Source organism: Lithobates pipiens, unplaced genomic scaffold (assembly GCF_037356315.1).
Source record: "Lithobates pipiens isolate NorthernLeopardFrog02 unplaced genomic scaffold, aLitPip1_a1.2 Scaffold_10, whole genome shotgun sequence".
NCBI classification, from domain to species: Eukaryota; Metazoa; Chordata; class Amphibia; order Anura; family Ranidae; genus Lithobates; species Lithobates pipiens.
Window position 1 is genome coordinate 28,795,034 of NW_027507686.1, and position 24,375 is coordinate 28,819,408.

The 24,375-nt window shown below is 42.3% G+C and overlaps 1 protein-coding gene across 1 annotated transcript in view; it reads left to right on the top strand.

Moving 5' to 3' along the window:
* MAP1LC3B (microtubule associated protein 1 light chain 3 beta) overlaps positions 1-21,451 on the top strand; it is a 29,225-nt gene extending 7,774 nt beyond the window's left edge. Inside the window, exons 2-4 of the mRNA XM_077453351.1 lie at positions 14,956-15,011; positions 16,267-16,373; positions 21,027-21,451. Coding sequence (XP_077309477.1) covers positions 14,956-15,011; positions 16,267-16,373; positions 21,027-21,198 — 335 coding nt within the window. The 3' untranslated portion in view covers positions 21,199-21,451. The remainder of the gene's footprint in view (positions 1-14,955; positions 15,012-16,266; positions 16,374-21,026) is intronic.
* The last annotated feature ends 2,924 nt before the right edge of the window (positions 21,452-24,375 follow it).

The following is a 24,375-nucleotide window of genomic DNA, read 5'->3' on the forward strand; positions in this document are numbered from 1 at the left end:
ATGGATTCTGCAGCTAGGACCCTTGTCTGCCCTGCAGGGCTCTGGCCAGCAGAGGGTTAAATTGTCATCTGTTGAGCTTAGATGTGAAATGAAGTCATCTTGCAGTGTTTGGTGCAGCCCAGTCTCTCTAAAAACCAGGGGCTGCAAAAGACGGCGCTGGAGCCCAACAGCTGTTAGAAATGCAAAAAGATAAGCTGCCCAGGCAGGATCAGTTTATTTATTTTTTTTCCTGACTTTTTATAGTTTGTTTTGTTTGTTTTTTTCTTCTTCCCTCTGCATATTATTATTTTTATTTTTTTTCCTGTTTTTGTCTATTCATTGAAGGGTTTTTTTTTCCATGTTGCCTTTTTTTTTAATTTTTTTTATTAATCACTTAAATTAGTATTAACCCCAAAACAAAAATGTAATATATTTAATAAAATAATAAAATATATTTTATATATTGCCTGTATACAGTGCCTTGAAAAAGTATTCATACCCCTTGCAGTTTTCCACTATTTGTCATGTTGCAACCGAAATAGAGCTGCATGATTCTGCCCAAAAACGAGAATCAGAATTTTATTGCTTGGAATAAAAAGCTCAAGATGTAAAATCTTTCACATTATACAAAAAAAATTGGACTAACTTTACTGGGTTTTTAATTATTTTTTTTGTTTTTGTTTTATTCATTAGTCATTTTTTCCAAAAAAAGTTGCGTTTGAAAGACCGCTGCACAAATACAGTGTGACATAAAATATTGCAACAACCACCATTTTATTCTCTAGGGCAGTGATGGCTAACCTTGGCACCCCAGATGTTTTGGAACTACATTTCCCATGATGCTCTAGCACTCTGTAGTATAGTGGAGCATCATGGGAAATGTAGTTCCAAAACATCTGGGGTGCCAAGGTTCGCCACCACTGCTCTAGGGTCTCTACTAAGAATTTTTTTTTTTTTTTTTTTTTTTGTAGAGACCCTAGAGAATAAAATGAGTCGCGCAGTGCACTAGGAGTGGTCTGCGCTGTCTCTGGGACCCGTGTGTGTCCCAGCAGACAGCGCGGCAGGACAGGAAACATCATAGACTCCTGTGGGAGTCTATGCCCAGAAGTGGGTGCAAATACCTGTCTTAGACAGGTATCTGCACCCCCCTCCCCCCTTTTTTTTTTTTTTTTTTTTGTCAAGATCGCAACGGGGAATAAAAAAAAATTTGATACCGATTCTTAAGGCTTAATCGTGCAGCTCTTAACCAAAAACATAACTGTATTTTATTGGGATTTTATGTGTGTGTATATATATATATATAATATTATATTATATTATATTTATTTGTAAATATTTTAAAATGAATATAAACGGGGGGGGGGGGTACATTTGTATTCAGCCCCCCGGAGTCAATACTTTGTAGAACCGCCTTTCACTGCAATTACAGCTGCAAGTCTTTTTGGGGATGTCTCTACCAGCTTTGCACATCTAGAGAGGAACATTTTTGCCCTTTTTTTGCTAAATAGCTCAAGCTCTGTGAGATTGGATGGAGAGCGTCTGTGGTGAATCTACAAGTCCCATGAGATATTGCAAGACCCTAACAATCACAGGCCTGACTCCTGGAGGCAGAGACATGATCGGATTTGCAGTTTTTCCACAGCTGGGGGGCCAAGGTTGCTTACCCCTGATCTAGACCATTCCGTTGTAGCTCTGGCTGTATGTTGAGGGTCGTTGTCCTCCTGGAAGGTGAACCTCCACCCCAGTCTCAAGTTTTTTGAAAGAACTCTCACAGGTTTTCTTCTAAGATTGCCCTGTATTGGGCTCCATCCATCTTCCCATAAACTCTGACCAGCTTCCCTGTCCCTGCTGAAGAACATCATCCCCACAACATGATACTTCCATCACCATGTTTCACGGTGGGGATGGTGTGTTCAGGGTGATGTGCAGTGTTAGTTTTCCGTCACACACAGTGTTTTGCTTTTAGGCCAAAAAGTTAAATTTTGGTCTCATCTGACCAGAGCATCTTCTTCCACATGTTTGCTGTGTCCCCCACATGGCTTCTCGCATACTGCAAATGGGACTTCTTATGGCTTTTGTACAACAATGTCTTTCTTCTTGTCACTCTTCCATAAAGGGCAGATTTGTGGAGAGACGACTAATAGTTGTCCTGTGGACAGATTCTCCCACCTGAGCTGTGGATCTCTGCAGCTCCTCCAGAGTTACCATGGGCCTCTTGGCTGCTTCTCTGATGAATGGTCTCCTTGCCCGGCTGGTCAGTTTAGGTGGACGGCCATGTCTTGGTAGGTTTGCGGTTGTGCCATACTCTTTCCATTTGCAGATGATGGATTGAACAGAACTCCGTGAGATGTTCAAAGCTTGGGATATTTTTTATTTTTATAACATAACCCTGCTTTAAACTTCTCCACAACGTTATCCCTGATCTGTCTGCTGTGTTCCTTGGCCTTCATGATGCTGCTTGTTCACTAAGGTTCTCTTACAGACCTCTGAGAGCTTCACAGAACAGCTGTATTTAGACTGATATTAAATTACACACAAGTGGACTCTATTTACTAATTAGGTGACTGAAGGCAATTGGTTCCACTAGGTTTTAGTTATGGTTATTAAAGGGGGCTGAATACAAATACACGCCACACTTTTCACATATTTATTTGTAAAAACCATTTATCATTTTCCTTCCACTTCACAATTATGTACCACTTTGTGTTGGGCTATCACATAAAATCTAAATAAAATACATTTACGTTTTTGGTTGTAACATGACAAAATATGGAAAATTTCAAGTGGTATGAATACTTTTTCAAGGCACTGTATCCTTTAACACAACTTTAAAAATGGTGGCTGCATTGGTATTCTCTTTCTTACTTTTATTCCCCTATGTTCATTTGTGATCCTTCTTTTATCACACTTCCTTTCCTGTTTCCACTCTGTATGGAGGAGCAATGGAGCCACCCATGGACGGCAGCATTGTCAGTCTGGGGTGAGGATAGTGTTAGATGGACTAGCAGATTTAGATGGGACTGGGCTAACCAGTCAAAGCTGAACTCCAGCTATCACTTCATAAGCAGTCCCTAAACTTTTTTTTTTTTTTTTCTTCCTTATGGGATAAAAGTCTTAAAAGCTGATCATTGTAAGCACCCCTGTCAGTGGTAAATGGTTTGTCCCAACCCTCTACCACTTTAGCTGGACAGCTTGTTCTGTTTAAGAAATAGAAAAATAACCTACTTACTGGCAGGATCACCAGATGAAAATATGGAAAAGAAAAATCGAATGCAGCCATCACATCTAAGAGTTGGTAAGCTGAGATAAATTAAGTGTTTGCTTTAACTTCTTAAGGACCGCCTCACGCCGATGTACGTCGGCAGAATGGCACGGCTGGGCATAATCACATACCTGTACGTGGCTCTTTAAGTGCCCAGCCGTGGGTCGGGAGCGCGCCGCCGGCTCCATGGCCGCGGGACCAGCGGACACAATCGCCACTGGTGTCCCGCGATCGGGTCACAGAGCTGAAGAACAAAGAGAGGTCTGTGTAAACGAACCTCTCCCCGTGCTTCCTACTGTGGCTGTCACCGATCGTCTGTTCCCTGTTATAGGGAAAGACTATCAGTGATGTCACATGCCAGGCCACGACCCCCCTACGATTAAAAAAAACACATGTCACACACAACACCTACACTGCCCCCTAGTGGTTAACTCCTTCACTGCCAGTGTCATTTACACAGGAATCGGTGCATTTAAATAGCACTGATTGCTGTGTGAACGACAATGGTCCCAAAAATGTGTCAAAAATGTCCGATGTGTCCGCCATAATGTCGCAGTCACAATTAAAATCGCTGATCGCCGCCATTACTAGTAAAAAAAAAATTATAAAAATGCTATACAACTATCCCATATTTTGTAAACGCTGTAACTTTTGCGCAAACCAATCAATAATCGCTAATTGCAATTTTTTTTTTTTTACCAAAAATATGTAGAAGAATATGCATCGGCCTAAACTGAGGGAAATAATTTTATATATATATATATATATATATATATATATATATATATATATATATATATATATATATATAATAATTTTTTTTTTTTTTTGGGGGGGGGATATTTACTATAGCAAAAAGTAAATATATTGCTTTTTTTTTTTCAAAATGGTCGCTCTATTTTTGTTTATAGCGCAAAAAATAAAAAACGCAGAGGTGCTCAAATACCACCAAAAGAAAGCTCTCTTTTGTGGGGAATAAAAGGATGGCAATTTTTGCTTGGGAGCCACGTCGCACGACTGCACAATTGTCAGTTAAAGCGACGCATTGCTGAATCGCAAAAAAGGGGCTTGGTCCTTTGGCTGCAAATTGGTTTAAAGTTTTAAACCAGGAAAACATAGTAATTAAATCAACAAAATATTTTATTCTGTTTTTTATGATTTCCCCAAAAGTTGGACTCTTTTATTATTACAGCAAAAGCACTATATCTGAGCAAAATATTCTATTTATAATTATTATTGTTGGTGTTGTTTTTAAAAATGTATTTAATAATTATTATTATAATTTTAATTTTTTTATATTAGGAACCCTTACAACATGTTTTAGGTTTCAGATTGCTCCTTGTGTTGCTGGTGTGATGTCTTGATGTTTTGTTATCATTCAGGAGCACAGGCGACCTTTCCTCTCCGGGTCAGCGGGCAGTGTGTAGTTGGCAGTGTGTAGTTGGCAGTGTTCTTGTTTGGAGAAAATGATGTGTTTTCTGCACAAGACAAAGGACGGAGTGTTCAGGAGCTGTCCAACAATTAGGCCTCTGCAAGGCTTCTCACTCTGGAACATGATCCTTGCTGATTGTTTTGGCTAACTGTATAATGGCAGGGTATGGTAATGGGATAGGACAATGAGACCGAGGGCCTGCAGCTGGATAAGGGCCAGGGGAAGGCATAAGTCCTGTTCCTTTCATGGCTGGACATAAAGTGCCCTAATTTTCAGGTCTGAGGAAATGGTTGCAAATTTATGTGTTCACAAAAGCTGCTTACAGCCAATAAAAATGGGGAAAAATGTTACCAAAATTTTATAAATTATACTAATTCCTTAGAGCTGCATTTCTCAATGAGGGTGCCATCCGAGTTTGTCAGTGGCAGTTTGGGTTGGGGTAGGTATTGCACATTCTAACCTGTGGACTGTTGGCACTCCGAGTCCCTTCCACCAGAAAGAGGAAAAAAAAATGAGAGGCCACACCATATGCAGTCCACTGTGTTTATTTATTTTTTTCTGCATCAAAAACTCTAGGAAAGTAGGTTATATGGATTCCACTTTCCAGTGACATAGTTCACACCAGTGCAGTCAGTTTCAGGGCTTTCCAGTCCCTGTACTGAAACGCAATCAGATGCATCAAAAACGCACAGGGAAGCGATAACACGCATGCAGAAAAGCATCCGGAACAGAGCTGGACTGCGATTTTATTTTTTTTAATTTTTTTGTTTTTTTCTTCTATGAACTAGCCCTAAATTTGTCTGTCTGTCTTATCGAAGCATCCCAAATCCTCTTCTCCTTCCAGCACAAATCGCCCCCCTCTTCTCCAATCCACTTTTCAACTATTCCTCCCCCTTTATAGCACAAATGCTTGACCCTCTATAATTGCCCCCCCCCAGCACATATCCTCTTACCCAACCCCCCACCCCTTTTTCTTCCATCACTTCTCGCAGAATAAGTCGATCCCCCCCCCCAGTGCATGATACACATCTGAGGTGAATTTGTGGAGCCAACAAGTTCTGGCACAGAACTCAGATCCCAGATCTATGGGATAGCAGGATTTTGTTTAAATCCCGGGGACAGTCCTGTGAAATCCAGGACAGCCGGGAGGTATCCTTTTTTGCACAGGGCATACAGCCTATGTGGCCCTACCCCATGCTATCCCACTGGTCAGTGGTGCCACCGGTTGATGCCCCTTGACACATGCTGTATATGGTACATCACTTAAGTGAGTGGCTTTCTTCCATGGTGCTGTACATGCGTTTTGTGCTACGAGTGCTCTATCTATCCCAAATCCTCTTACCCTTCAGCACAAATTTTTGTGCCCTCCGACCCTCTCCGGTATAAATTCCCCTCCCCTCCTTCTAGCACAAATACTCCCCCCCCCCCCCTTTCAATCCACCCTTTTAACCGTCCCTCCCCTTCTAGCGAAAATCCTCACCCCCCTTTTTATTCCATCACTTCTCCCAGAATAAATCGACCCCCAGTGTATGATACACATCTAAAGCTTAAGTGAATTTGTGGAGCCAACAAAAAGTTCCAGGACTGTACTCCAGGACTCACCTCAAACGTGGGACACCAGGATTTTGTTGTAATCCTGGGACAGTTGGGAGCCATAGTTGTTTGCCCAGGGCATTGGCCACTTTGGCCACGCTCATGCTATGCCACTGGTCAATGGTGCCACCCGTTGATGCCTCCTTGATGGTTTAACCCATAGATGGGGTACCACTGAAGGGTCTTTCTTCCATGGTGTTGTACATGTGTTTGTGCTGTGAGTGCGCTTGATGGTGTGCCCCCAGCATGGAGACCCATTTGTTATCTTCTCTCAAGTGTGAGTCTGTAAGGCTGGCATCTGACACATGATGACCAGTTCTAGTGATCACTAATGTTCAAACCCGCTTCTGTACTGTGTTTTTTATTTTTTTCCCCCTGGGAGTACATAAAGATGCATTGTATGTATCTCACTATATAGTTGCATACTTGGGTTGAAGAAAAACTACACATGTCCATCTAGTTCAACTAATGTGTATATATTAAAAAAATGAAAATAAATAAGAAAATCACCCTTTACACAATACTATACCCACAGTTAGGAAGATTTCTGCACTCGAGGAGAAGTCTGTGAGGGAAAAAAAAAGTTGCAAGGAAATTTAATATTTACTGTCCATGTATTTAGGTTGGATATTATTTTTATAATTATAGGGTGGGGGAAGGAGAAGAACTGTTATGATTTCAGGCTAATTCACAGTAAGTGCGTAAATCTGTGGGGGTTTTTTTGTGTCCAATTCAGACTACAATGCTGCATTGACATGCACGGATGTTAACACAAAACAACGTAAACTTATGTAAAACACGTCAACGCAGCACAAAGGGGAAAAAAAAAACAACTTTGCCTTGTCATTAATTTTGTCCCTTTTTACAAGATCCCTTACCACACTCCTTTTAAGTGTTACTAAACCCACAACCATTGAATCACTCTGTATATGCAGTAAAGCATGCTTGTTATACTCACTGTGGAACCTAAGGGGTTAAACCCCTCTGCACTGTGTTTCAATAAAAATAAAAAAGGCTGTTGATCCTGTCTTCTCTGATCCTACCCTCTTCCACTGTCCCCTATCCATCTCCTGATAGAACAGCCTTAGGGGCACTCTGCGCATGCTCAGTTTGATGTGTATTGATATTTTTTTGTTTTTTGTTGGAAGGGTGCATGTGATCAGCATAGGGCCAATCGGTATTGTCCATACAGAGGGTCAGAGGTCATGTAGCCTCATAGGACAGTCGGATGACAATGAAAACCCCTCCTACAAGCTTTAACCAGACACTGATAAGTCACAAGACTGCTTTTATACTGGTGATAAGAAAAGGTATTTTGCATTTCCATGTACTGTGGGAAACCAGATACAGTGAATGCAGGCCTGGGTTTAGTAACAGTTTTACCCATAAACAGGATGTGATGTCACAGGAAATGTGCAAAATGCATATCTTCAGAACGTGTGTCCATGCCCGTCACAAACGCACATCAATGCAAGTGTACGCTCATTAAAATGGATGGAAATGTACATAAAATGGATGGAAATGTACATAAATTTTCCTTGCATTATACTGCAAGCCAGTGTGAATTTGGCCAATCCGAGGATCCGGTGGAGGAATTTATCCCTCTGATCTTAGCTGATGTAGCATGGTGGGATCTGTAGTTCCTTCACAAAGGTATGTATTGGGACTTGTGTGTTATCCTAATGATTGGAGCCTTTCTTCCTGGAGGAAGGTTTATGTGGTTCCCCCCTATAGAGGAGCTTTCTGTGCGTTTCTCATTAATGATGCATAGCTCCTGTTCTCGGGTTCCTGGACAGGCAGATGGTGGACATGTCCATTGTTTTAAGCATGTTTATGAACAGCCTGAGTTACGTGAATTTCACGGTATGGTCGCTGTCCTACAACCGCCATCACCAGCATCACTTATTGAGTTGCGCACACACACTGTTCGTCGGAGCCTTTAAAACTACTGCCATGCACTGCTGCTTAGCCTTAAAGTGGAACTGTCCTAGAGTTAAAGTGTTACTAAACCCACAACAGGAAAATCAGTCTGTATATGCAGGAAAAGCATGCTTGTTATACTCACTGTGGAACCTAAGGGGTTAATCCTCTGCACTGTGTAAAAAGGCTGTTTGATTGTGTGTGTGTGCGCACAGATCCTCCCCTCCCTGCATTCCTGCATTGTCCCCCTGGATAAGACAGAGCCCTTGGAGTCAGGCTGCACATGCCCAGTTTGAGTATTGGTAGAGAGTTGTGGTGTGTTTTTTTTTTTTTTTTCCCCCTTGGGAGAGTGCATGTGAGAAGCACAGGGCCAATCGGCACTGTCCAGGCAGAGGGTCAGGAGCCCTGCAGCCTCATAGGGCAGCTTAGTGCACAATGAAAAATCCTCCTACAAGCATCACAAGACTACTATATACTGCTGATGAGGAAAAGGTATTTAGCAGTTTATATTTACTAAAATTGCATTTCTGTGTACTGTGGGAGGCCACATGTAGTGAATGCAGGATCCTGGGTTTAGCAACACTTTAAAGAGAATATATGTTCTTTATAATCCCTTTCAGATACATTGTGATTGGATTGGGGTTTGTTTATGTGATCTTGCCATAATGGTTTAAACATCTGGTGTCTATTCATCGTATTTGTAGATTTGCCATATTTGATTAACCACTTCATCCCCGGAAGAATTTACCCTCTTCCTGACCAGAGCACTTTTTTGCAATTCGGCACTGTGTCGCTTTTAACTGACAATTGTGCAGTCATGCGACGTGGCTCCCAAACAAAATCGGCACCCCCCCCCCCCACAAATAGAGCTTTTATTTGGTTGTATTTGATCACCCCTGCGTTGTTTTTTTTTTGCGCTATAAACAAAAAAAGCAACAATTTTGAAAAAACGCATTATTTTTTACATTTTGCTATAATAAATATCCCCCATAAATATATAAAAAACAAAAAAAAATTTTCCCTTAATTTAGGCCGATACATATTTTTGGTAAATAAAAATTGCAATAAGCGGTTATTGATTGGTTTGCGCAAAAGTTATAGCGTTTACAATATAGGGGATAGTTTTATGGTATTTTTATTAATATTTTAATTTTTTTACTAGTAATGGTGGCGATCAGCAATTTTTTTTTTTTTTTTTTCGTGACTGCGACATTATGGCGGACGCATCGGACATTTGACAAATTTTTGGGACCATTGCCATTTATGCAGCAATCGGTGCTAAATAATGCACCGATTCCTGTGTAAATGACACTGTCATTGAAGGGTTAACCACTAGGGGTTAAGTGTGTCCTGGGGAGTGATTCTAACTGGGTGAGGGGGGGGGTGTGGCATGTCACTGATCTCTGCTCCCGATCACAGGGAGCAGAGATCAGTGACACTAGGCAGAACGGGGAAATGCTTGTTTATATTAGCATCTCCCCGTTCTTCCTCGCCATGAGACGATCGAGTCCGCGGGACTCGCGGAGCTTGCCGCCGCCTCTTAAAGGGCAACGTACAGGTACGTTAGTTTGCCTGTACGAGCCCTTCTACCGATGTATATCGGCGCTCGGCAAGCGGTTATTCCATGTGCAGAATGGACTTCCTGCTCAGCAGTGCTGCACAGTGACTGCACATTTCTGCTACTCTCCTTTTTTAATCTGGCCGGATGGAGAGAAAACAATATGGCCCTGAGGTTTGATGTCATCAGTTATTGATCGGGGGGGGGGGGGGGTCTCTACAAATGGAAACTGGAGGTTGAAACTGTAGCGTGTAAAAGTTGCATTAAAATGTGTTCGCTGGGAATGGACTCTACTTTAATTTCTTCACTGTTAGGATAACATGGCTGTGGAATGGCGTTCAGAGCGGCATTGGCTTTATGGGCCTCCCTTGATCCGGCGCCAGCTAGAGTAAAAGCGGACAGCGTCGAGATCCGGCAATGATTACCTTTTGCAGACAGGCAGGGTCTTAATTGCTGTATAACCGTATTGCTCGTCTGCCGTTACTTAATACTATTCATAGCAAAACACTTTCATCTTCCTGCGGGTTCTTATGACTCCCCAGAGTTCTGTGACGTCATCGATCGAACCATTAGAGGAAGGAACATCCTCAATTAGTGTAAGAGCTGTAATCGGCTTTTGGGTGTAACCAGAAAATGCATCTCCTCCCCGAAATCGGCCATGGTGGTGGTGGTGGGTGGTGGGGGGGGGGGGGGTGCCTTTATTGCTGCACCAGTCTGCAAGTGGAGTCTGCTCGCTCTGCACTGGTCCTCAATGGCAGCCATGGGGCCATTGTACAAACAAATGGGTGCAGCCATTGAACCTTCTAACAAATGCATCTTTACTCCAACATTTCTCAGTCTGTGGGGATGTGGAAATGTTATCTATGACTTCTCTTATAAAGGAACCTGACTTGGGCCGATTGCCCGGATGGCTTTCTTTTCCTGCCTGGCTGTTGGCCGCTATGGTTCTGTCACATGAACTGGTGTCACTTTCAGTGCCGCAAGGCGAAGTCCATCCCTCTCCAGTGCCTACTGAGTGCAGAACAGGCAGTGTATCTCCTTTATCAGTGATGGTCAACTTTAACCACTTCAATACCAGGCACTTAAACACCTTCCTGCCCAGACCAATTTTGAGCTTTCAGCGCTGTCGCACTTTGAATGACAATTGCGCGGTCATGCTACACTGTACCCAAATAAAATTTTTATCATTTTTTTTCCCACAAATAGAGCTTTCTTCTGGTGGTATTTGATCAACTCTATGGTTTAATTTTTTGCTAAACAAATAAAAAAAGACCGAGAATTTTGAAAAAAAAAAAAAAAAAAAAAAAAAAAAGTTATTTTTTTTGTTTCAGTTTCAAAACTTTGCAAATAAGTAAGTTTTCTCCTTCACTGAGGGGGCTGCACTGATGAGGTGGAACCAATGAAGGGGCACTGAGGTGGCATTGATGGGCACTGATGGGTGGCACTGGGCGACATGGATGGGCACTGATAGCTGGCACAGATGGACATGGATAGTCGGCACTCATAGGGGGCATGGATAGGTGGCACGGGTGGGCACTGATAGGCGGCATTGTATTATATTGTACTGATGGATGCCAATCAGTGCCAAACAATAATGCATGCCAATCAGTGATGCCAATTGTGGGCACTGACTGGCACCCCGGTGGTCTAGGGTGGCATACTTGGTGCTGGGCATCCCTGGTGGTCTGGTGGCGTCCCTGGTGGTCCAGTGTGGGCATCCTCTGAGGGGGGGGGGGGGGCTGTGCTGATAATCGATCAGCACAGACCCCCCCCCTCCTGTCAGAGGAACAGCCGATCGGCTCTCCTCTAGTCACGTGTGAGAGACGCAAGTGAGTAAAAGCCGATCAACGGCTCTTCCTGTTTACACTGTGATCAGCTGTGATTGGACATGGCTGCTCACGTGGTAAAGAGTCTCCGTTGGAGACTCTTTTTACTGAGATTGTACTAGTTGCAGGGTGTCAGACTGACACCCCACAACAATGACCGCCGCGATGCGCACCCCAAAATCCTGAGGACATCATATGACGCCCGGTCAGGATTTTGAAACCACTTTGCCGTCGTCATTTTGCTATAGGGTGGGCGGCAAGTGGTTAAAATTTTAGAAAACCTCAAATGTGGCTCCCGACACTTCGAGGGCCACACAATAGCAGCTTGGTTTTTGTGCTTTGAAGTTCAAGTTAGGAAGCCAGTTCAAAATGAATGGCCTGTAATTTACCACAAAGCCCCAAAATGTTGGTCCTGCTGCATTTTGTAGACATGCTGATGAGAAAGTGAGAGTAAAAAAAAAGTCCCAGCATTGGTGTCAGTCAGGGGGGATAAACATCAATGTCAGATTATCAGATTTTTACTCCAAAAGCATTTTACTAAAATCTATCTATCTATCTAAATTTTTATTTTATTTTTTCTATTTAAGATCCATTTAAAATTTAGTTTATTCAGCATGATATGGAGCTTGGTTATTTAGCACGAAGCTGTATATTCTGCAATATTTATATTTTTGGTAAACTCCTTCTATGAATCAAAGCTCTGCAAGCTGCGATAGCATGCACTACATCGATGCATTCACACAATTTCACAGTAATCGTGAAATTAAAACAAAGTTCAGGAATATTCTTTTATCCCAGGTAGCCTCAAACTACAGCCTTCCAGCTGTTGGGGAACTACGCATCCCATGAGGCATTGTAAAACTCTTTCATTCACAGACATGACTAGGCATGATGGGAATTGTAGTTTCTTAACTGGAGGGCCATAGTTTGAAGACCCCTGCTTTATCCCATTGTTTTGCAAATCTATGCACACTACAAACTGTATGATTGCATCACTGTGATGTCCCTGTTTTCTTAACCGGACAGCTTATTATTATTCTAAATAGGAAACCTTCATTTTGCTTGCAATTATAAAAGATTCTAACTACCAGCAAGAAATAAGTCCTTACAACTAAAGGGAAACTGTAATTTCGTATCCATCATGACAGCGCCTGTTAGCGGGCATCCACTCAACTGCTGCCGCCACGTTTCTCACCTTGTCACTGCCGCATCACCAGCCGTCCCATTAAAGTGAATGGGACTGTCGGTGTGTCAACAGAGCCGCTGCAGGACAGGGATGTCAGTTGCTCTTTAAAAATTATGATTTAAATCAATTCCACCCTGGTGTCAGTGCATGCAATAATAGCCCCTAGGAATGGCTTCGGTGGGTGCAATAATGACCCCCCCCGGCGCAGGCGTCTGCGGACGCAACAATGACCCCCAGCATTGATATCCTGATATAACCTCATTGTAATAATGGCCTCCACATTTGGTTGCGGGTCAGAGTCAATCCCTTGTTGGCCCTCATCCCACCGCACTCTGGTGGTCAGTGACAGTGTTATTCAACCCTCACTCTCTGACGTCAGGCCTGGACTATACTTCTACAGTCGGGTGGGCCTGACCATATAGTCTGTATTATAGTGCTGGGCACAGGAACACTTCTCTGCCACCCTGCACTGGTGCCCAGCAGGTGGCGGACTCTGCCTGGGATGCAGCAGGTCACGTATTGGGCACCCAGCTCCTCTATCGTTCTCTCCTATATCTGTGTCTCCAGTGGTTTTTACCATCTTAGGGCATTGATAAGGTTGTATCATGTTATTGGAATATTATATTTCTGAATATGGGCAGTAAATTTAAATATAGCGTATTTATCGGCGTATAAAACGTGCCGGCGTATAACACACACCCCAAGTTTAGGAGGGAATTAAAAAATTTTTTTTTTTTTATAGGAGGGAAGTTTAAGGGAAAAAAATTACTTAAATGCCCATCAATGCAGCCTTATCAGTGTCACTTGCAGCCTTCCATTGCAGCCTTGTCAGTCGTTTGCAGTCTTGTCTGTGGCTTTGGCCGAAAATACCCGGAAGCCGCAGAGAGCGGCAGAAAGAGTTAAAAAAAATAGTGGGGGATCGGCGTATAACAGCCACCCCCGATTTCCTCCTGATATTAGGGGGGAAAAAAAGTGTGTGTTATACACTGATAAATACGGTAACTTTACATTATCAGTAGTTGGCTGAAAGGAGAGCATTCTTCAAACTGAGACTATCGTCTCTATTCTAAACCACCAAGGGACACTCGGTGTGGCAGGAGCAATTCACATTACTTATTCATGGCTCAGTCAGAACACACTGTAGAAGGCCTCATCTACACTGCTGGTAAATGGAAGTTTAGAGCAGTTGGGCATTTTTTTTTCTTTTTCCGGCTGCCCCTGAACTCTCCTCTGTTATCTTATCAGTACATGTACACAGGGCCGTTCCTTTCTAGGCAGTTGAGTTCTGAAGCATTTTCTGGAACGCAAAAAAAATGGTTTCAGGACGGATGTTCAGAGATATTTGAAACGGCAAATGCCTGTAAACGCTGCTAAACGCGGTAACTCATTTAGAGACTTTTTGATTTTAACAAAAATCTACAAAGGCTTCTAGATGCCAATGCGGCTAAATGGGCATTTTTAGATGCTGATTTCTAGCTGTCACGTTAAATTGTTCAGGAAAGGTTAAACAACGTCCCGTGTACATGAAGCCTTAAAGTGGCTGTAAACCCTTTACAACCAGTTTTTTTACTTACAGGTAAGCCTATAATACGGCTTACCTGTAGCCACTCCAGATATCTCCTAAAACTGCACGGTTTAGGAGATATCCCCTGTATCTGAATGTGCCAACATCATCAGCATATTTGCACTGAAGCAACGGCACGTACGTGCCGTTACCGGTGGCTCTCGAGGCTATAACCCCTCCCACTTCATATCTGCCCAGTCATAGTATGCTGTGCAAATAGAGGGGCAGAAAACCAAAACACACACAGGTGAACCAGATCAACTGAGCAAGTGGGAGGGGTTAGAGCCTTAAAGGGCTGGCTTTTAGTTTCCTAGGTACCTGAAGTCCACTGCTCCTGTAGGTGGCAGTATTAACCGTATAGTATATAATTATCAAGCTGTGATCCTCAGTGGATAACGGAGAAGATTTAGGTTCAGATCCAGAGATCCAGTTTGTCAGGATTGTGTGTATGTATGTATGTGTGTGTGTGTGTGTGTATATATATGTGTATATGTGTGTGTATGTATGTATATGTATATGTATATGTGTATATATATATATATATATATATATATATTAGTTCATCTGAAATGTATTCTTTGTAACAATTTTGTATCCGCTGCTCATTGATCTTTCTCTATCTATTCTGTCTCTAGAGCAAAGAGTAGAGGATGTGAGGCTCATCCGCGAGCAACACCCCACCAAAATCCCGGTGAGTGGAGCAACTCTGCACTTATCCTGTTCTCTGGAGATAAAACTCTTCAATATAATAACATACAGACTTGTATCAAAGAAATGCCCCTTCACTTGTGATCCTTCTCTCCTAAAACTGATATTTCTGTGTTTGCTACATCCCTGTCTGAGGTGTTCCCATCATCCCTGTGCTGAGTTCCTGGGTCTGTACACCTGCTGCGCCCATTATGAGGGGTTCCCACCATCCCTGTACTGAGTTATCAGGTCTGTACACCTGCTGTGCCCTTTATAAAGGGGTTCCCACCATCCCTGTGCTGAGTTCCGTTGGAAGCTTGGCAATCTAATCTCCACCTAAGATCGGAATGTACGTTCTTTTTTGTTTGGAATTATTTGTGCGAGACTAAAAGGATGGCCGTAAAGATGAGCAACCCAATTCCGGCACAGAAAAGCTCTTCAGTAATGTAGCTGTGTCTGTCTGTCATTTATTTATTTATTTATTTATTTTATTCCGTCTTTCAGAAATTTCCGAGATTTTCTCATCTCCCATGTTACGAGAAGATTGGGTTGCTTAAGTCATCTAAATGAGTCATATGCGTCCCCGTGGTTTTAATAGCCATGATCAGGAAGTGGGCTCGGTGTTAAAGGGGAACAGGCATCCTTTATTTTTTATTTTATTTATTTGTTTTTTATTTTTCTGTGAAGCAGGAAAGTGGTAGAACCCCTCTCAGGTGTTTGTTGCTGTCTGTGTCCTCCCGGGGAAGACTCGCCCTCCTTTTTTTTTTTTTTTTTTTTTTTTTTTTTTTTTCTTTTTTCTCCTTGTTAAATCTGACCTTCAGTCTTGCACAGTTGTAGCGGCTCCTCCCCTGGACTGAAATGGCTTACTCTGATTTCACCGCACACTGTGAGCTTCTCACAATGTGCATTAGAAGCTGCAGCAAGTCAGATAGAGCCCCGCCTCATTTCTTGGCCCTCCCACTTTATAATCATTGGGAATTGTGCTGTGCTCACACCAAACACTGACAGCTTTGAAGGGCTGAAGCAGAGTGATAACACATGGAGAGTAATTTTTATGAATTTTTCTTCATATTTGGGACTGTTAGAGGCAGGGTGCCCCATACAAAGGTGTTTTTTTTTGTTTAATAATGCCATCATTCTGTGTACTCAGACTAAACGCCATTGGTGCTTAGTGGATTTTTTTCATATTTTTTTTTTATACTTCCTCACCTGATGCCTAATTTTTCTATTATTTTTTTTATTTTTATTTTTTATTCCAGGTCATTATCGAGAGGTACAAGGGGGAAAAGCAGCTCCCGGTGTTGGATAAAACCAAATTCCTTGTTCCAGATCACGTCAATATGAGCGAGCTCATCAAAATTATCCGGTGAGAAGGAAGGATGACCCTCGTAGAATGAGTCTTCACTGTTAATTTGGCTTGAACCATTCATAGGTTGATGTGCAACTACAAGTCTCAGAATGACCTGGCCACTCCCCAGGCTGTCATGGTATGCTGGGACTTATACAGTGCCTTGAAAAAGTATTCATACCCCTTAAAATGTTCCACATTTTGTCCTGTTACAACCAAAAACGTAAATGTATTTTATTGGGATTTTTTTTTTTGTGATAGACCAACATAGTGCCACATAATTGTTATGTGCAAGGAAAATGATAAATGATTTTCAACATTTCTTAGAAATTTATATCTGAAAAGTGTGGTGTGCATTCATATTCAGCCCCCTTTACTCTGATACCCCTAACTAAAATCTAGTGGAACCAAATGCCTTCAGAAGTCACCTAATTAGTAAATAGAGTCCACCTGTGTGTAAGTTAATCTCAGTATAAATACAGCTGTTCCGTGAAGCCCTCAGAGGTTTGTTAGAGAACCCTAGTGAACAAAGGGCATCATGAAGGCCAAGGAACACACCAGACAGTTTGGGTATAAGTTGTGGAAAATTTTAAAGCAGGGTTGGCTTATTAAAAAAAAAAAATAATAATATCTCAAGCTTTGACCATCTTGTGGAGCTCTGTTCAATACATCATCTGAAAATGGAAAGAGTATGGCACCACCGCAAACCTACCAAGACATTACCGTCCATCTAAACTGACAGGCTGGGCAAGGAGGGCATTACCGTATATACTCGAGTATAGGCCGACCCGAATATAAGCCGAGGCCCCCAATTTACCCCCAAAAAAACTGGCAAACTTATTGACTCGTGTATAAGCCGAGGGTGAGACATGCCTGTCCATCCCTGTGTGTGTGTCCGTCCATCCCTGTGTGTCCGTCCATCCCTGTGTGTCCGTCCATCCCTGTGTGTCCGTCCATCCATCCCTGTGTGTGTGTGTGTCCATCCATCCATCCATCCCTGTGTGTGTGTGTCTCCATCCATCCATCCATCCATCCCTGTGTGTGTGTGTCTCCATCCATCCATCCATCCATCCCTGTGTGTGTGTGTGTCTCCATCCATCCATCCATCCATCCCTGTGTGTGTCTCCATCCGTGTGTGTGTGTGTGTGTGTGTGTGTGTCCAGCCTACCTTTGTCCCGAGCCTCCGTCCCGTGCCTTGCCTCCTTGCCTCCGTCCCGTGCCGTGACTTGCCTCCTTGCATCCGTCCCGTGTCGTGCCGTGCCTTGCCGCCGCCGTCCCGTCCCGTCCCGTGCCGTGCCTTCCCTTGCCTCCGTCCCGTGCCCTCTTCGTCGGCGGCCATTGTAAAGTTCAAAAGCTGCGCCGCCGCCTTCGCCTGTGATAGGCGGAACACTGAATTTCCCAGCAGCCTGTGTTCCGCCTATCACAGACGTCGTATCATCCTCGTCCGTAGTACGAGGATGATACGATGTCCGTGATAGGCGGAACACAGGCTGCTGGGAAATTCAGTGTTCCGCCTATCACAGGCGAAGGCGGAGCCGGAGGCGCGGCTTTTGAATAGAATGGCCGCTGTCTGTCTGCTCGACACGCTGATCGAGCGGGCAGACAGCGATGACTCGAGTATAAGCCGAGGGGGGCACTTTCAGCCTCAAAAAAGAGGCTGAAAATCTCGGCTTATACTCGAGTATATACGGTAATCAGAAAAGCATCCATGGTAACTCTGGTGGAGCTGCAGAGATCCATAGCTCAGGTGGGAGAATTTGTCCACAGGACTACTATTATGCCGCGTACAGACGACCGGACTTTTTGACAGCAAAGGACAATTCAATCGTGTGTGGGCTCCATCGGACCTTTGCTTGCCAAAAATCCGGCGGACTTTAGAAATAGAACATGTTTTAAATTTTCCCACCGGACCGAGAAATCCGTTCGTCTTTATGCTAGTCCGACGGACAAAAACCGACGCTAGGGCAGCTATTGGCTACTGGCTATGAACTTCCTTATTCTAGTCCAGTTGTACGTCATCACGTTCGAATCCGTCGGACTTTGGTGTGATTGTGTGTGGCCAAGTCCGTTCATTCGGAAAGTCCGTCAGAACTCCGCCGAAAGTCCATCACAAAGACCGTCAGACCTAGTCCCTCAAAGTCTGTTCGTGTGTACGTGGCATTAGTCGTGCTCTCCACAAATCTGCCCTTTTATGGAAGAGTGGCAAGAAGAAAGACATTGTTGTACGAAAGCCATAAGAAGTCCCGTTTGCAGTTTGTTCTAAAAGGTGGTTCTATAGTATTGATTCAGGGGGGCTGAATACAAATGTATGCCACACTTTTTTCACATTTAAAAAAAAATAAAAAATTTTAAAACCATTTATAATTTTCCTTACATACAGCCAGAGCTACAATGGAATGGTTTAGTTCAAAGCATATTCATGTGTTAGAATGGCCTTCAAAGTCCAGACCTAAATCCAATTGAGAATCTGTGGCAAGAATTGAAAATTGCTGTACAGACGCTCTACATCCAATCTGACCGAGCTTGAGCTATTTTGCAAAGAAGAATGGGCAAAAATTTCCCTCTAGATGTGCAAAGCTGGAAGAGACATTCCCAAAAAGACCTGCAGCTGTAATTTTCAGTAAATGGTGGTTCTACAAAGTATTGACTCAGGGGGATGAATACAAATGTACCCCACACACTTCACATATTTGTAAAAAAAAAATTGAAAACAATTTATCATTTTTCCTTCCACTTCAAAATTATGTGCCACTTTGTGTTGGTCTATCACATAAAATCCCAATAAAATACATTTACGTTTTTGGTTGTAACATGACAAAATGTTGAAAATGTCAAGGGGTATGAATACTTTTTCAAGGCACTGTAGTTCAATGGCTGATACAATATGTATCCAAATGCCTTTGGTCACCTGACCATTTCGCCTATATGAGCCTGTTGGACATCTCATTCCAAAACCATGGGTGTATGTATGTGTGTGTGTATATGTGTGTATATATATATATATATATATATAAGTTTGGCTTCAATTTGTTAGTGTATTTAAATCTGCTAGACCATTTAGCAACACCCCCCCCCCCCCAGACTGATGATGCTTTCTGCTGTGCCTCCTCTTCTCCTTCATCCAGAGTTCTCACAGAAGCTGTGTTATTGGCCAGATCACCAGGTGAAAGAAGAAGCCAAAGGGAAAAAACAAATGCAGCCACCACATCCTGAGTGTTAAAGTAAAACTAATGACTTTTTTTTTGCCTGTCTGTGTCTGCATTAGGGAAATTCACCCTCTCTTTGTCCTGTTTATCATTATCATTGAAAGGAAAAGAAAATCCCAAGTTTTGGGTTGTCTCCCCAGAAAGATAATAGAAAATCTTCCAATGGTGACACTAGTTCTGGTGACCTGGGATTTCCAAAGAATTCCCTTAATTTGCTGGGATTTCCTCTCACTTCCTGTTTGGCTATGGGACAGGAAGTGAGGAGAAATCTCCCCAGTGGGACACAGTTGGCAAAAAATAAATAAAAAAAATCTGAGCAGGGTTTTAACCCTCCCTTACTCTATCCAAAATGAAGAAAAAAGTTGTGCCTATAGTTCTACTTTAAGCTGCAATATATTTTTGATTTTTGGGTTTAACACTGCTTTAAGCTCATGCAGATCAAATATATATGGAACAGCAAAGTGTATTAAAATCTGAAATACCTTTTTGTGGAGAAAATGCTGCTCTGAACTCTTCCTTCTGTGCTGCTCACATAATCAAAAGCTTGGGCCATGGGGTGTGCAACCCCAGACCCCCAGCTGCAGCAAAACTACAAATCCAGTTACAAGACTTAAAGGCCCCTTTCACGTGAATGGCAGTCCCCTTTTTTTTTTCAATCTCAGGGGGCATTTTGTATTGAAATACAGTGCCACAACCATTGTGGAGCAGTCCCATTGATGTCCATGGGCACGTTCTACAGACGTTGCTCCATTTTTAAATTGCTGTGGAGTAAAGTATTGCGGACGCAGCATATATATCCCCTCTCCGGTTGTCTGGTAGGCTTTAGGCTCCATTCACACTTGTGTGACTCCAAAGCTGCAGGAATGCAACTTTGATGCTCTTTTGGATGGGTGCGACTTTGGCTTTGACCAATGACAATGGACAACTGTTGCATGTATAACATTCACGTGCTGCTTTCATGCGACTTTTGAGGGTTTACATTTCAATCTTTCTAGATTGTAAGCTCTTCCGAGCAGGGCCCTCTTGTATTGTACTTTTTGAATGTATTGTCTCACTTTTTATACTGTAAAGTGCTGCGTAAACTGTTGGCACTATATAAATCCTGTATTATAATAATAATAATCTTTGACACTCAAGTCGCATGAAAGTTGGACCAACGTAGTGCAGAAACCTTTTAAAGTCGCTCATATTTGAATGGTTGTCATTGAAAAACTTGCAGTGCGACTTTATTGTCCAAAGTCACACAAGTGTGAATGGAAGCTTAGGTAGGTGGTTGGGGGGGTGGTAAAAATGTGTATTTAATGCCTGTCTTTCCGCCCACGTAAAAGGGACCTAAGAGCCATAGGCGTGACTCCCAGAGGTATGGCCATGATGGGATTTGTAGTTTCCCTACACCTGGTCTAGGCAACATCCAATGTCTTGCTTCTCTCTTCTTGATGCATCCTTTTTTGTCTTTGCACCACAGGCGACGCCTACAGCTGAACGCCAACCAAGCGTTCTTCCTCCTTGTGAACGGGCACAGCATGGTGAGCGTATGCACGCCAATCTCTGAGGTGTACGAGCGTGAAAAGGACGAAGACGGCTTTCTCTACATGGTCTACGCTTCACAGGAGACGTTCGGCATGAAAGACGCATAAACGACACCACGGCTGACATTTTGGTTTTACTTTATTTTTTATTTTATTCCCCCCCCCCCCCCCCCCCCCCCAATCCTTTTTAAGTCCTTTGGAGAAAACTGCAACACAAAGCAGGTCTTCTCTCCCTAGGTGTACAGTATGTATGTATGTATTCGTGCTACCCAGCAAATCATTTTTTAATAATGGCTCTTCTCCGCTTTAAATTAAAAACGTATGGGGAAAAAAAAATAAAAAGTCCTAACGTTTAACTTTATGGTCCTTGTATGAAGCGATTCTTTAGTCATCATGGTGGATGACCCTTTTTTTTTTTTTTATTACTTCTTGATTTGGGGCCATAGAGCATTCACACACTGTTGGCTACTTATGGCATTCATGTAGCATGTCGTCTTTGTTTGGGGGCGTGGCTTTGTTTTGACGTGGGGCTCCGGAGAAGCTGCACTTCTGGAGTCCAAGTTATATAGAAAGCCATCTAGAAATTGGAAACTATTTTTTTTATTTTTTTGGTTTTAAACAAAATGTTTAGGAAAAAAAGTACGCTTTTAGAATAAAAGAATGAGGTTATATTAAGTAATCAATATAAAAGTTAGATTTCTTGCTGACTGCTCCAGTTTTCCTATAATTTTTGCCTTTTTAAGTGTAATACAACACAAACTGCCAATAAAATGCTGCCGGGTTTCCAAATCCTTACGGCATAGGTGTAGTCATGCATGGCGAAACATACTATGACATGGAAACATTATTTTTAATAATGGTATCAATTACCTGGAGTGTGAGGGTTTTTTTTATTTTTATTTTATTTCTTTAAGTATTTTTAATTGGTCACATGACCACCGGACAAATTTTTCTGTGTGTGGGGGACAGGAGACGAGGGACATTGTTTCCGGTCTTCTACGTTGCAAGCTAAGAAGGGGTGGGGGAACTGCAGGCACCCCTGTGCGTCGGCACAGCATCCTGATGCTCAAATTGCAAACTGACCACGCCAAACAGGATTTATCTCTGCATTTGGCAAGGTCGGGATGGGCCAGGAAGGGAAGTAGACTGTCAGGATCACCAGATATTTGCAGCAAAGTTTCAAGGTTCCTAAAAATAAATACAATAATACTGACAAAAACAAAAAATCCATCAAGACATTATTATGCTCTTTAAACATTTGCCGTCTGTACTGAAGCTTTATGGGTGAGCTCACCAGCCTCCAATTGTTAGGCCAGATGACATGGAAGCTGTTTGGGGAAATTCACTTTAAAAGATAAAATATTGTTTTTTTTTTTTTTTTTTTTGGATGAAGCAGGAAGGATTCAGAACCGGTCTGGTTTTTGCTGCCATCTTGAACTCTGTGGGGTTTGCCTGCACTCCTCACTGTCGTGATGCATTCATTAGGAGCTGTAGATTGTAGAAAAATATTTGTTCAAGCAAAAAAAAAGTATGGCGGAGAGAAAAGAACACTGAGCAGGTGGGAGGGGTTATAGTCTCTAGGGGGCTGGCCTTCTATTATATATTTTTTTAATAGTCCATTTCTCCTGTAGGTGGCAGTATGGCCTTAGGTTTCCTGTGTCCCTCACTTAACAATAGATTTTTTTTTGTTTTGGTAGCGTAAGGGAGGGTTAGAACCCCTATCAACTTGTTATTGTCTTTGTTGTAGCTTTTCCCTCATGTCCTGTCTTTATGACATTAAGGAGAAATCTCTGTAACCCAAGAGGGGTTCTGTTTCTTCCTTTATTCTGGCCAAAATGAAAAAAAAAAATAAAAAAAAGTTTGACGTATACACTTTATTATTATTATTATTATTATTATTATTATTATTATTATTATTATTTTTTTTTTACAAATATATAAAATAGGTTTGAAAGACCCATATAACCTTTCCTTTCACCTGGGGATTAATAAGACGCTCCAGTCAGTCATTTTGGAAGGATATAACTCCACAGGAAAGGGGATGTCCCTGCGTCCAAGGAATTGATGTGCTGCGTTTTCTAAAAGAACAGCCTCGTCCGCAAAATGGCTACACTGTGTAGACAGGTCCTCTTTGACCTTGTATAATAGATGGATATAAAAAAATACTGAAGAGTTTAGCAATATATCAATGTGTGTTTTTATTTTTTATTTTTTTCTCATGAGAGCATTTCAATTAATGGACAACTGTTAATCTTTTGCACCTTCTTTTTTTTTTTTTTTTAATCTTCAGTTTTTAGCCTTGTAGATTGAAGACTTGCTTGAATTCATGTTCTGTAATAAAGCTTTCTGATTTGTTTTATGTGTTATTTTTGGTTTTGAATTATAGTTTTGGTGTCTTCCTGTATAAATCTTTTGCTTTTAAAAAAAAAAAATAATTATATATACACACACTGTGTGTGTGTGTGTGTGTGTGTGTGTGTGTGTGTGTGTGTGTGTGTGTGTGTGTGTGTGTGTGTGTGTGTATAATTTTTTTATATTTTTTTGTAAATATTTTATTATATCTTTTCATGTGACAACACTGAAGAAATTACACTTTGCTACAATGTAAAGTAGTAGTGAGTGTACAGCTTGTATAACAGTGTACATTTGTTGTCCCCTCAAAATAACTCGACACACAGCCATTAATGTCTAAACTGCTGGCAACAAAAGTGAGTACACCCCTAAGTGAAAATGTCCAAATTTGGCCCGAAGTCTCAATATTTTATGTGGCCGCCATTATTTTCTACTACTGCCTTAACCCTCTTGGGCATGGAGGTCACCAGAGCTTCACAGGTTGCCACTGGAGTCCTCTTCCCCCTCCTCCATGACGACATCACGGAGCTGGTAGAAGTTAGAGACCTTGCGTTCCTCCGCCTTCCGTTTTTGAGGATGCCCCACAGATGCTCAATTGGGTTTAGGGCTGGAGACATGCTTGGCCAGTCCATCACCTTTTATCCTCTGCTTCTTTAGCAAGGCAGTGGTGGTCTTGGAGGTGTGTTTGGGGTGGTTATCATGTTGGAATACTGCCCTGCAGCCCAGTCTCTGAAGGGAGGGGATCATGCTCTGCTTCAGTATGTCACAGTACATGTTGGCAATGGCTATTTTGCATCTCTGTGGGCTGGAGGTTCAGTATGCACATTGGGGGATCATATAAAATTACCCATTTTAATCAGTTGTGTGTCTAACAATTGCTAAACGTTTCCATTTTTTTAAATTTGCAAACAGCATAAGGGTGACAACACTCTG